General features: G+C 34.5%; 1 protein-coding gene across 1 annotated transcript in view; it reads left to right on the top strand.

Annotated features, from left to right (window-relative positions):
• The window catches only part of LOC118746485 (SCY1-like protein 2), a 126,929-nt gene that overhangs the window by 12,655 nt on the left and 100,164 nt on the right, over window positions 1–14,110 (top strand). Inside the window, 4 exon segments of the mRNA XM_036480333.1 lie at window positions 1,172–1,327; window positions 6,324–6,444; window positions 12,612–12,707; window positions 13,975–14,110. The exon segment at window positions 13,975–14,110 is cut by the window's right edge and continues 12 nt beyond it. Coding sequence (XP_036336226.1) covers window positions 1,172–1,327; window positions 6,324–6,444; window positions 12,612–12,707; window positions 13,975–14,110 — 509 coding nt within the window.

Below are 14,110 nucleotides of genomic sequence, written 5' to 3'. Positions count from 1 at the left end.
ACTGTGCAAAGTGTGGATTGGTGCAGCGGTTACCAAGATATACACATGATGTTACATGTGGGCGTGGCTACGCCCATTTTCCAAAAATTTATAATACTCTTATTTTTCGTCTGAAAAGTATTGTAAATATCAATTTTGAGTGAATCATCTTCGATAGTTACTAAAATATCGCTGTTTTCGTATTTCTGGAAATTACTATTATATGGGAAATGGGCGTGGTTACAGTCCGATTTCGCCCATTTTCAATACCAACCCACCTTGGATTAATGGAAACCTACATACCAAATTTCGTTGAGATATCTCAATTTTCGCTCGAGTTATCGTGTACACGGATGGACGAACAGACGGACGGACAGACAGACATGGCTGTGGCAGCTTACTACTCAATGAATCGATTGCATGTTGTCTTCATTCTTATCTAACGGCAGGCTCAGGAAAAAGCTCGATTCGAGCTGTTTGGGCCGTAGCGAGAAGGATGTTAGATGAACTGCTGTGAGTGGGTATATGAAGAGGTGGTTAATATCGTCGGGGCATATTACTCCAATTGCAATGTACAGTTTAACCTGATACAATATCCCGAATGGAGTTGTGTCAAAGTAACGCTACCCTCACACAGCAACTCGAGCTCTCCGACGAATGGCCTGTCTTTAATAGATATATTTGTATAGTCGGTCAGCGGATGGTGTATTATCATTTCCAAGACAGTCGGTAATGTCGATGTTATGACCGCTATTTTAGCGATCTATTCTTGTTAAGATCGGTGAACCCCACTGAGTGTGAATTTTTGACAAATTTTTTTCTGCTTTACTTGTAATTCAAAATACTTAAAACTTAGTTTGTTTTACAGACTTTTAAATTAATGCTATAACTATTTTTAGATTTCATATTATAGTTGTGTGAGTATAGTAGTGGAGAGAAAATATGAAAAATAAAACCAGTTTTTTTGGTTTTTTTTCTTAATTTGCAAATAGAGAACCAGGGTTTTTTCGAATGGCCGTTTTGAATAACTTGAAATAAGGCGAATAATCGAACACCCTAGTACATGTGCATAAATATTGTACCTACATATGTATATGTATATACATTTTTCTTGGACATTTTATTATTTTGGTTTGCTTTTCTTTAGTGGAATATAGTTATAATTTTCAATTATTTTTGTGTGTCTTTATAGGAATCAAAAACTTACGAAAATATTGCTATGCCATCGAATACAGGCGGCACTGGCACACAGAGCAATCAACAACAAAATACAGCAATACCGCAAAGGCCAGCACATGCGAAGGAGTATAATTTTTTGGATATCGAATTGAAATATGGTTTTCTACAGGTAAGTATGTGTATATACATACATACTTATTTATGTATGCATGTATGTAGGTCATATAAAAGTCATAACAACGTATAAGTACATACATATTTAGGTATTACAGATGTATGAGAAACTGAAACCAATTAATTTCATACTGTTACTCTTATGCATTCGGTTTAATTTATTAGTCACGGTTAAGTGCACAATTTCAATTTAAATATAAAGTAAAAAAAAAATTAAGAATCTGTTTGGAAAATCATCAACAAATATTTATTTTTGCTTAAAGTTATGTGCAGTCATTAATGCGTTTGTGTGAAGTTATAATGCCAGCTGAAAACTTAATTCGTTTAAAGGAAAAGCTTTTTTGAAGTGAAACTTCTTTAGCGGAGGTTGATTGGTTGGGAGTAAATTTGCAAATTCAACGGAAATTGCACACGGAAATGGTGCAACGGAAATAGTGCAACGGAAATTGTTGGAACGGAAACCAGTACTTCTTGAATGTAGTTATTAATAAAAAATTGCTAATAAAATGATAAAGAATAACAGTTAGAAAAAACCAATACAAGAATGAAAGTAAAGATGAGTACGTACATAGATAAAGAAAAAGATAAAGGCAAAGGTAAAAATAAAAACAAAAACAAAGATGCGTATAAATAAAGTCAAAAATAAAGAACAAGGTAAATGCAAACACTTCACTTATATAAAGGCAAAGGTGAAAGAGAATATGTAGAAGAAGAAAATGATAAATATATAAAAGATGAGGATGAGGATGAGGACACCAATAAAAGTAAAGATGAAGATAGAGGAAGAAAGATTAAAATAACGGAAATGATAGAAAAAAGGATATAGATAGAGGCACAGAGCCTCAATCTGGGCAATATTTTGGGATTTTAGAGATTTTCGGGATTCTTGGGACTTATCGATATAATAATCGATATTTTATTGGTTTTGTTATCAATATTGTTATAGATTTTGTTGTCGATTGTTTATCGATTTTGTTATCGATATGTTTAGCGATTTTGTAGTCGATTTTGTTATATATTTTTATTAATTTTGTTATTGATATTTTTATCGATTTCCTATCGATTTTTATTTTATCGATTTTTTTACCGATTGTTAATCGATTTTGTTATCGATTATTCATCGATTTTCTTTTCGATATTTTTATCGATTATTTTTTGATTATTTATCGATTTCGATATCGACGTTTTTATCAAGATTTTTATCGACTTTGTTAGCGATTATTTATCAATATTTTTATAGATTTTGTTATCCATTTCTATAGATTCTGTTGTTGATATTTTTATGAATTTTCTAATCGATTTTGCTACCATTATTATTATCGATTTTGCTATCGGTAATTTTTATCGAATTTGTCATCGATTTTGTTATCAATATTTTTATCGGTTTTTTGTCGATATTTTGTTGGATGTAACTATCGATTTTGTTATCGATAGAGTATAAAGATGAAGAACACAAAGAAGACAAAAAAAATAGTATACCGTCACCTGAAATGCAAAAAGACGTAACAAACATCATCGTTGAAATGCAAAAAGTCAAAAAAGTTCAAAAATCACTTTTGAATTATGTGATGGATTTCATCAAACTACAGCTCGCCACATAACTTTATGAAAAAAAATAAATTAAAATATTAGCCACGACTATTTCCATTTCATTTACGAGTTGTTACGTCTTTTTGCATTTCAGGTGACGACATGTAACGTAAGTTTCACTTCTCCAGTATGGCCCAGGCGCACTTACTTTTTTAAAATAAATTGCATACCTAATAATAATAATAGATTGGCGCTTACACATATGTTAGTGTTTGACCAGCTTCTTCCCTGACTTGTGGCGTGCGCCTTGATGTTGTCACACAAAGCGGATTTACGCCGACTCCGAACGGCGATTGTGTTTTTATGAGAAGCTGTTTTTCATGGCAGAAATACACTCGGCGCTTTGCCATTGCCTACGGAGGGACGACCGCTGTTAAGAAAAAACCTTTTTCTAAATTTTTTGCGATGCTGCTTTGACCAGGGCTTGAACGCAGGTGCTGGTTAGTGAAAGCGCGCACTGCTTACCACTACACCACATCGGCATACAACCTATACTATATAATTTTAGTCATTTATACCAAAATAAATGTACATTAAGCATATCTTTCTCTATTAAACGGGTTTTTCGACATGTCATCATTCCATCTTCTACGGTACCCGTCGGCCCCTCGAACAGACTCTCCAAAGTGATGTGAATGGATCTCTAAAATGCCCCTTTGCTCCACATAGTCGAAATTTTTTCGCCGTATAAAAACACGGGCATAATTTTAAGGGGCTCTTCTTTTTAATTGCCTACCTATGTAGTCTAAAGTTAATAGTACCTATTTGAAAAAATCATTCTTCACTTGATCTTCACGCTGACACTATTGATGGCGGTAATGTTTCCAATACGCAAAGATATTTTGCCTTGTCATCGGTCAAACCGCACGCCAAACCGCTTTAGTTGCGTAGATGGCCCTAGTGATGAGACCGATGAACGAGCTTCTGCTACAAAAGGTGCTGCTCTCTTAGATGGGGAACTCTTAAATATTATGTTTTCCAACATCAGATTAAAAAATTCGCCCGGAAGTGAGTTGTCTCGTTTGGTCTCGTACGGCGCCTAAAAGGTCCTACTCAATTTAGATGGAGCTGACAGTTGTCCTCAACAAGACTCTGCATAGCCGTATGAGTTTTACGAGAATTCCAAATCATGGACATGGTTTCGTAGAGGCTGCTTATTTTTTTACTGCCAACCGAATTTGAAATCGATGAAAAATTGCTAATATTGGATTTTCCAGGCCTGAATCCGCACTGATAACGCCCGCTGTGTCGCCATTAAAAAGCGTTGAGAAGTATCCCCGCTATGCCTGGGGCTACTCTGGACGTCTGTTACGAGATTTCCATCTTGCAACCAAATAGTGATCGGAGTCGATGTTGGCTCTTCGGATGTAGCTCACATCGAGAACGCTTAAAGCGCATTTTACATCTGTATAGTATGTACATATATGTGCTGGTGTATAGAAAAGTCCAGCTTTTCATTACTCCTTTCCGTTTCCACACTTTTCTCCTTTAAGAGAGATGCCTGTGGCTTTGTGTTAAAAAGACTATGTTCTCTTTGACGTACGTTAAAGGTCAAGTAGAAGTTGAAACTTGTATGACTGCCCATTGATAGCGCGGTTATATAGCTTCAGAAATAATATGTTTAAAGACATTTTTATCAAAGTTGATAAATATGGCATTTGACCAGTTTTGTTACACAAATACTCCCACGACCACAGGCAAAAATATTGGCTACAATTTGGTATTTTGTTTGCCATATATGCGTTTTATCGGTGCACTTGCACAACAATCGCATTCGCAAAAGCTCCGCATTGATTATTGCGAATGCGAATGTTAAAATTAATGCGGAAGCTCCGCAGTTGCGAATGCGAATGTGAATTTTCGGAGCAACTCTGCTTATGACTACCTTTTTACAGTTGAGCCTAAAAGTGTTGAGGCCGAAAGATGTTTTTATTACCTTCTTACCTTCCTTTTATTAACTCGGGATGTAACTATGTAATATTGATGCGCCTAAAAGAGGGGCGATTTCTATGCTGAAGTTACATACCTGATGACAGTACGAATGGAAATTATAATAGGGAGGTTTTAGTTTTTTAAACTATAATTTTATTATGAGCAGGTTTTGTATGTAACAAGCGCAGGTCATGGTTAGAAGACTCCACTTTAAATACATACTCTGCTGCTGTTACGTACACATTTTAAGTGCAATAATAACAACAGCGGCACAAAAAAAAAGACCCAGACCCACCTACCGACATGTATTTCGACAAGGTGAATACGAATCTAAGGTCCGATTGACACCCTCAAAATTTCGAGTTAATTGCGAAAAAATGGCAAAAAATTCGCCATTTCTGTATGGAGTAGAATAAACATGTTTAGAGAATTTGTTTTTGCATATTTTTGTTAAATTTTTTCATTACTTTCAAAAGTACCTGGTAGTACATTATTATTATTACATTATTATTTGTGATTTATGCCTTCCTCTATCACATGGTTTTATAAACGCAATTTAAAAAATTTATTACTTTTAGATTTGTCTGATTTAATAAGTATGTGAGTTTTACAATCAGTTTAACGAAAATTTTAAATAGTTTTATTCCATGGTATGTTTAAATAATTTCAGATATTGAATTTTTACTCATATTCATAAAAATTATGAATCAATGACGGGACTACTGAAAACATATCCCGAAATCCCAGGATCACAATTTTTCTCATAGTTTGGCACCCCTAGTGCTAATAATATGTAGGAAAAACTGCTATGTTACTTTTTATCTTGAAAATTTCGACGGATTTAATTAAGTCCTCTCATTTTCCCCTGTGCAGCGTGACAAGAACTCCGATTTCGTACATGACAGGACCAAAGATCTGTAAAACTAAATACATCATTGCGATAGTTCACTTTAAATTTTAGACTCTAATATTTATTTGTAACGCAAAACTTTAGGTGATTTCCTGTAATTTGCTCTTTGCACTCAATGCTTGTCTTGGAATTAATTCTGTATAAAATCAAATTCCAAAGATAAATATTCTAGAGAATATCTGCATATGTAAATACATACAAAGCATATTTTCTGGCTTTCATAACAACACAATCTTATTGCAAAACTCAAAGGTATTAAGTTTTCCACTTCACTTATTATATTATACAGTTAATATGAGTACAAATTAATTACAAAGAAATTAAATTGCAATTGAGATGAATAATCTCCGACAAACAAATTGAATTAAGAAAAAAACTCCTTTGGGAAGAACGCAATTTGCAATCCAATGAACTGTACATTTCGTATTATTTTTTTTATTTCACTGCATCTAAATAACAAAGTGCTTAAATAAATTATGCAATTTTCCATTGCCTTGCATTGAACATTTGTATATGTATGTATTTGTGTATTTGTTCTTTCTTCTTCAAATACATGCAGCTTGTGGAGGCTTTATCCTATTTACACTATTCGGGCCACGTTATTCATCGAAATGTATGTCCATCATCGATATTAGTTACCAAGCGTGGTACCTGGAAGCTGGCTGGCTTAGAATTTATTGGTAAGTCTTTTATTCATTTAGAATAAAGTGCATTTGATTTATGAGATGCATATGATTTTAATTTTAATGTCGTCATGCTATAGGATGTAGTATGTATGTATGTATATGTAGATAAATCTATGTACATTCAATTGATTGTACATATGTGACTCGGAGCATGCGATACTTTATACTAAACTGAAATGTATTTCACCATTCTATTGCGGGAAGTTTTTCAAATCCACAGAAATTTTATCGATGTATGTAGATACAGATATGTGATATGAAGTTTGATATCCGTGCAGATAGCGTACGGAATGACGCAAAATAATGTTTCTTATCGACGTAATTTTGCAAAACCTTTTTCCTCTAAAACTATTGGAGAGCTGCTCAGAACAGTCTTATTTTATTTTTTAACATTAAACTTTCGCCTTTTTTGAAATTTTTTTTCTGCGTAATTTTGCAAGACGTTTTTTCCTTTTCACAATTGAAAAGCTACTCAGGACAGTTTTAATTTTCATATTTTTCAAACATTAAACTTTTTTGCCTTTTTGGAACAATTTTTTTCCGCGTAATTTTGCAGAATTATTTTCCTTTTTAGGAACTCTAGAACTGTTGAAAATCTAGTCAGAAAAGCTTAATTTTTTTTTCAAACATAAAACCTTCTCATCTTTTTTGAAACATTTTTTTCGGTGTAATTTTGCAGAAATTTTTTTCCTTTTCAGGAATTCTAATACTATTGAAAAAGGTTTAAATTTTTGAAACATTAAACTTTTTCGTTTTTTTTTTATTTTTATTTTTTCTGCGTAATTTTGCAGAATTTTTTTGTTTTTCAAAAACTCTAGATCTATTGAAATCATTAAACTTTTTATATTTTTTTGAAAAAAAAAAATGTTTTTTGCGTAATTTTTCAGAACTTTTTTTGCTTTTAAGAATTTTAGAACTATTGAAAAACTAGTCAGGAAAGTTAAAATTTGTATTTCTTATCTTTACTTATCTCTTTTGAAAAAAAATCGGCGTAATTTTGCAGATTTTTTTCCTTTTCGGGATCTCTAGAACCATAAAAAACTATTCAGACCAGTTTAAATTTCTATTTATTTCAGAGATTCAGCTTTTGTGACTATTGAAAAAAAATGTTGGCGCAAAGCTCGTTTCCTCTTCAGGAATTCTAGAACTATGGAGAAAAGCTAGTCAGAACAGTTAGAATTTAAAATTTTTTTCAAAAATTGAACTTTTTCGTTTATTTTTGAAAAAAAAAATCGGCGTATTTTTGCAGAACTTGTCTTCTTTTCAAGAAATCTAGAACTATTGGAAAGCAACGCGGAACAGCTTTTTTTGTCTTTTTGCGTCATCCCATATGCCAACTTCGCAGATATTAAAGTTTGTTCTTATCAAAATGGAAATACAACAGCGAAGATCAGAATCACTAGTAATTATGTAGAAGAGTAGTTTTCTCTCTCCTTTACTGATTAGCAAATGCTGGAGGATCTAGTGAGCTTCTGAGGTGAATACAACGGAGACCTAAGAAGATTCTTTTCCCATTTAACCCTTCTGCAGTGTTTGGAATTAACCCCTTCCTATAATGTTTTGAGTCATTTTGCCCCAATAATAAAAATTAGTAAATTTTACGAAAAAATGGGTATTTCAATTTAAATTCAGTTAATATTTTATTTATCACATGCAGACACTTTATCGGCAAGTGCTGTATGCTTACCGGTTCAAAGTTGCCCTTAAATACTAAATAATAATGTGGTTCCAAATGACCCAGAAATACTGTAAATACTTAATTGGAACTAATTACAAAGTCAAAGCCGAAAGTTAGACACTGCATAAACCATATATATTTTCTGGTACAACTTCGGTGAATTCCAGTAAAAAATGCCAAGTGGTATTGCCTGCTGCTTGCAGAAATATTCTAGAGTGAAATAGGACAAGAAAAAGTTTCACCTGAGTGATATACAAAGGATTACCACCTATCAAAAGACGACTACATTCACAGACACAACTTTTGGAATGAAAAATATTGTAACATAGGTGCCATTTGGCGCTCAGCATCCGGATTCCAACATTTGCTATCGCTAATTTTGATTGCCAAAAATCTCCAAAAGAATAGCAGACACCCCTAACAACTCGCAACATCTAGATTCATTCCCGCCACACTGTCAAATTCGCCAAAAACCAAAGTAGCGGTACTGATGAATGCGCCACCTCTGTCTCTCTACATCGTGCATCTTTGCATCTTTGGAGCAATCTTTGCATTGTTCAACTTTGCGTTCAACTCAACGCAGGGTTGCACGAAAAAAAAAAGTTGAATGGCTAAATGTTGGCTGGCGACTAGGGCTGCCAGACGTCCCGGTTTTCCCGGACATGTGCCGGTTTTAGACTATTTGTCCCGGTGTCCCGGTCCAACCTGTTGTAATATTCAGAAAAATGTTATGAATTCACTGAGGGAAATAACGCGTAGTAAACATGAATATTGTCTATTTGATTATCGTTTAAAAATGTTCGTATTTAAAAATAATACTTTCATTACACGAACGCGTGGTGTTGATTCAAACTCAACATTTAAGTGCATATTTACATGTCTGGCTGTAGCTGAGTGAGCGACGATGCTTGCCACAATTTGCTAATTTCCAGAGGGTCAGGGTTCAATTCCCATTACAACCAGCATGGAATTTAAATATATTTTTTAACTTAATTATGAAAAAGCAATCGGTAATTGCAAATCGCTTCATTTTAATATGGGCGTATTTGAATTGAACATTTCTATACTAAATACTAAAATTTTTATACTTAAATGTATTACGAGCTGGGTTGGTGCTCTTTCATATGCGTGTTTTTTTTTTAATTTAGCACGCTTTTTTAAATCTAAACTTCTTTCTCTAAGTGCACCGGTTTAATTTGTGAAATAGTCACATTTCGAGATAGTTGAACTTTGCACAAGCAATAGTTGATGATTAGTATATCGATGGCTGAGTGGAAGGTCGACCTATCTCGGCAGCCAGTTCGAAAACGCCCTATCTCAGAAAATTGTTCGACAACGCTTTATCTCAGAAAACTTTTCAAGAACGCCCTACTTCAGAATTTGGTTGAAAAACGCCCTAGCTCAGTATTTGGTTGAAGAACGCCCTATCTTAGATGCCGATTCAAAAACACCTAGCGTACTTATAAGTACAGTGCCGTACAAAATTGTTGGCTCGGAGGCTTTTTAATCATATCACAATTTCTAATCAGATCTTGTAGAAACGTTTTTAAAATGTAGCTTTTGAGCCAATTAATAAAGTGCAAGTCTGAAGTTGCCAGCAAATATCGTTGATTTTTAGCATTTATTTTTTTTTGCTGACAGTGTCTTCCATATAAAAAGAATTATCGAACATAGTTTGTATGGAAGAAACTCTCAGTAAAAACAATACCAACAAGTAAGAAAGTCTAAGTTCGGGTGGAGCCGAACATTAAACACCCCGCGCAAGTATTAAATATATGTTTTTTCACCTTTCCGAAAGCTACCGCTAGATGGTATCAATTTTGAGTAAATTCGTGTCCTTAAATTTCGAAATATTGCAGTTTCAAGCATTTCTGAAATTTACCGTTGTATGAAAAGCGGCCGTAATTTTAGTCCGATATCAATAATTTTCAACGTTTTGCTTTCATGTGGCAAGCACAATAAAAATACCGAGTTTGGTACAAATTGGTAGAAGGGTTACCGATATACATATATGTGATCATAAGTGGGCGGTGCCACGCCTATTTTCCAAAATTTTACCATAAACGTATTTCTTGGTAAAGAATTGTTTGCAATCATCAATTTTGAATAAATTAGCTTTAATATTTACTGATTTATCGAAGATTTTGTATTTCTATAAATTACCGTTATATGGGATGTGGGCGTGGTTATTGTCCGATTTTAAAAATGTTCGGCCATTTAGTATGCTGTACCATGGCCAACAACTGTGCCAAGTTTGGAAGAAATTGGTGCAGCGGCTACCAAGATATACACATGTAACCATAAGTGGGCGTGGCTACGCCCATTTTCCAAAAATTTATAATATTCTAATTTTTCGTCTGAAAATTATTGTAAATATCAATTTTGAGGAAATTATCTTCGGTAGTTACCAAAATATCGCAGTTTTCGTATTTCTGGAAATTACCGTTATATGGGAAGTGGGCGTGGTTACAGTCCGATTTCGCCCATTTTCAATACCAACCTACCTTGGATTAACGGAAACCTACATCCCAAATTTCGTTGAGATATCTCAATTTTATGGGCTGCAAGACTTCATTTTAAACATTTTTATAAAAAGTCTGATTAGAATGTTGCAAGTTTGTATGCAAATTTATTGAATTTTCCCGAGTTTAGCACAAAGTTTAACAATTTTATTTTTATGTTTTTTCATATATTTAGTATAAACTGTATTTTTATAAAGAATAAAAAAGGTTCCTGCATTGTAAAAATTCTCTGTGCTTTAGTTGTGATAAGTTGTTTTGTTTTGTTGGCGTACGTTGTAGTGATCTCATGATCTCATGTTTTTATGTTTTTGTTTTTGCCTGCCGAAATAAAATTTCCCTACATCCTTTCGCACGTCGAAATGAAAGAGAAGGGAGCGAGAGGCCCTCCCTAAAGTGTCCCGGTTTGGCAAAACAGAGATATCTGGCAGCCCTACTGGCGACCAACTTTGTTGAAAGCGATTAGTTGAAAGGCCGTTCAACCAAAAGTTGAACAACGCAGACACCTTTTTATAGCGAATATTTTGATATTTTTTCATATTTTCATATTTTTAGCCATTCAACCTTGTTTTCGTGCAACCCTGCGCTGAGTTGAACGCAAATGTTGAACGCAAAGTTGACACACTTTAAGAGAATTTTAGCGACGAAAATTTAGCGTAGCGATTGTCAGAATTCCACTGCAGTAGTCAATTGAATTGAAAAAAGTTGACGATGTTGCAACGATACGAAAGCGTGGGCGCCCGCAAAAAATTATAGTAAAGAGAAATTCGCTGCCCGAGGTTTAGAGCCCAGATATCTCGAATGGCACGTCAGTTCTTTGCTCACACACTGAGGATACTAGTGGTAGAAAACACAAGATGCCAACAGAACACGAATCAAAATCGATTTTATACTGATGGTACCAAGCTAGATAACAAAGTATAAGAAAGATTATACGTTGATCAACACAGAATTATGGCGTAATTTCATCTTCCAGACCATTGTAGTTATTTTCAAGACTATACTAACTAGAAGCTAATGTCAAATGGCAGGTAAAAACAATTTATATCTTCGATAGTCAGGCTGGCATAAAGGCAATTGATTCCGTATCTGTTATGGGTACCAGGGCTGTGAAACATATCAGGGATCGAGAAAGGATACGAGGTTGCTAGAAAGGGTACTTCCACACCACTCTTACCGGCCTGAAAGAGGTACGGCATGCCGCACATTTCCTGTAAATTAATGATTGTTTTACAAGTCCTAAAACAAGCGCGTACGAAGTGGGAATATGCTAGCACCTGCAACACAGCCAAGTTCTTTATAATAGCAGAGCTTTTCTTTTTAAAAGAAGGGAAGTATCGTTAGCTATGAGCCTATTTAAGGCCACATTCTTATAGACGAACGCACAGAGCAGTTAGGACTGCTGAGAGAACTGCTGTGAGAGTGCTTAACATGCAGTAGATGACACTGAATTTTTAAACAATCTAACCCCAGAAAACGGCAACCGCTGAAATTCGTTGACTGTACGAATTGCTTCAATGGGGAGTAGGCGTTTGGAAAGCTCTGTGGTATCTCAAAGAGCCCAATTTTAGACCAATATGCGCTGGTAGTAACCTATCTTAAATAAGGTACCTTAACTCGTACTCTTTTGGAGAGCGTTATGTAAAACAAGAAAATTTTCGCCTCGAGTTTTCCATAGATCAAAACAGAATAAGTCCTTCTCAGACAAATTAAAAAAGTAGAACTTATCCAAAACGGAAACGAGAGGTATTCGAACGACAATATCAACAATACCAGAGCATATGGCAATACGAGCGACCCTCCTATTTCTCATGTATGTAAATTTAATTCGAGTTTGATAGAATTTTGTATAATTTAGAAATCGATTTTTATTTGATGTTAAAATAATTTCCTACTAAAATCGAATTTGTGCAGTTTATTTCATATATGTATATATTTATTTTTATATTTTTGCATTGTTACAGAAAGAATGAATGAGACTGATGTAAATGAGTTAGTTCCTTGTCAACCCTGGAGTAACAGGGTTTCAAAAATGGCTCAACCAAATTTGGATTTTATGGGTATGTATTATAGAAACTGTTGCTGATTTATCGTTCCCATAAAATTGTTTATAAAGAACTATCATCTACTACTAGAACTATTTCATCATTTATCCTTAAGTGACAGAATGCTTGCGATTGGTCGGTATAAATTCAAGAGTTACCGAAAAATATTTGGTTGTTTTGTTAGAGAATGGAACCGGGAATCCAAATAGCCATGATAGGCCTGTCCTGTACTGTAGGGTTACCCTTTTTTGTCGGAATCAGGCACAAAAAACTTGTGCTAAAAACAGCACGCAAGCTACATTCCGTCCATTGTACTTACCCTTAATGCTGTTTCACACGCTTCAGTTTCCGCTTAACCGACAGCGGGTTTGCCGCCAGAAAGTGTATATATATATATATATGTTTTTTCTGAACACGGGATTTGGTTATAGGTACAGTATATTTTGCTTAGCTGCACATCATTCTTTGCACGAAAAACTTGTGCATGTAACCGAAAAAGGCACTTAAGCGAATTTTCTTTACTACTTCAATGAGGAAGGTATCCGAATCCCTATGAAACCAAATATTGGCGGAGCCCTTACCATGTAGAAATTACTGCAAGCGAAATTTCTACCGATTTCTATCTAATTATCTATATAATTACATAAATAGCCATTTTCGTTGTTCTGCGAGATGAGCAAAATAGGGCCAGTGCAGGTAAACGTAATACTTTCATTGATAATTGATACTAGTCGCACAATTTTTAAAGCAGGTATCGCCAATGTGCAGGTATGTTGAATGCATCTATAGGAGCAGTTTCATTATAAATTTTAAAAATAATGCCTCTGATGCGCATTTTGAGGTAGGTATCTTAAATGTGCACTTAAGCATAGAGGCAGCAAAGCAAAATATACTGTACACGATTTGGTTACAGTTACCAAATATTGTGTTAAGGGAAATATATTTAGCTGACTCTTTTCTGAGTGTAGGCGGTATATTCTCCAACTATTATTTTACAAATCTGTTGTTTTAATAACGATTTTACCATTTCTGCCATTTGCTCATTTTTGCCACAATAGTGATTTAGGCGGTTTGCAACTGGGCGATGGGCGATTTTGCAAAAACATCGGCGATATCGTTCGTGCAATATCGCAAAATAACTTAATCGACCAAGTCTAATGTGCTTTTAATATTTTTTATTGCCAAATAAGGCCAAAAAACAAATTGATCCCTAATAAATAGATACACATTGTACACACTTACATTTGAAATTTGTTTATACATTGCTCTTGCGCTTTTGCAGCTCCCGAGACTCAATTAACTTCGAAGGGCAGCCTACTTAGTGATATGTTTTCCTTGGGTTTAGTAATATGTGCTGTGTTCAACAGTGGCCGACCGCTTATACAAGCCGGTAATATAGTTTCGAATTATATGAAGCA

This window comes from Rhagoletis pomonella, unplaced genomic scaffold (genome assembly GCF_013731165.1).
Source record: "Rhagoletis pomonella isolate Grant_MI unplaced genomic scaffold, Rhpom_1.0 Rhpom_scaffold_00010, whole genome shotgun sequence".
Classification (NCBI taxonomy): Eukaryota; Metazoa; Arthropoda; class Insecta; order Diptera; family Tephritidae; genus Rhagoletis; species Rhagoletis pomonella.
This window is presented reverse-complemented; position numbering and strand designations above follow the sequence as displayed.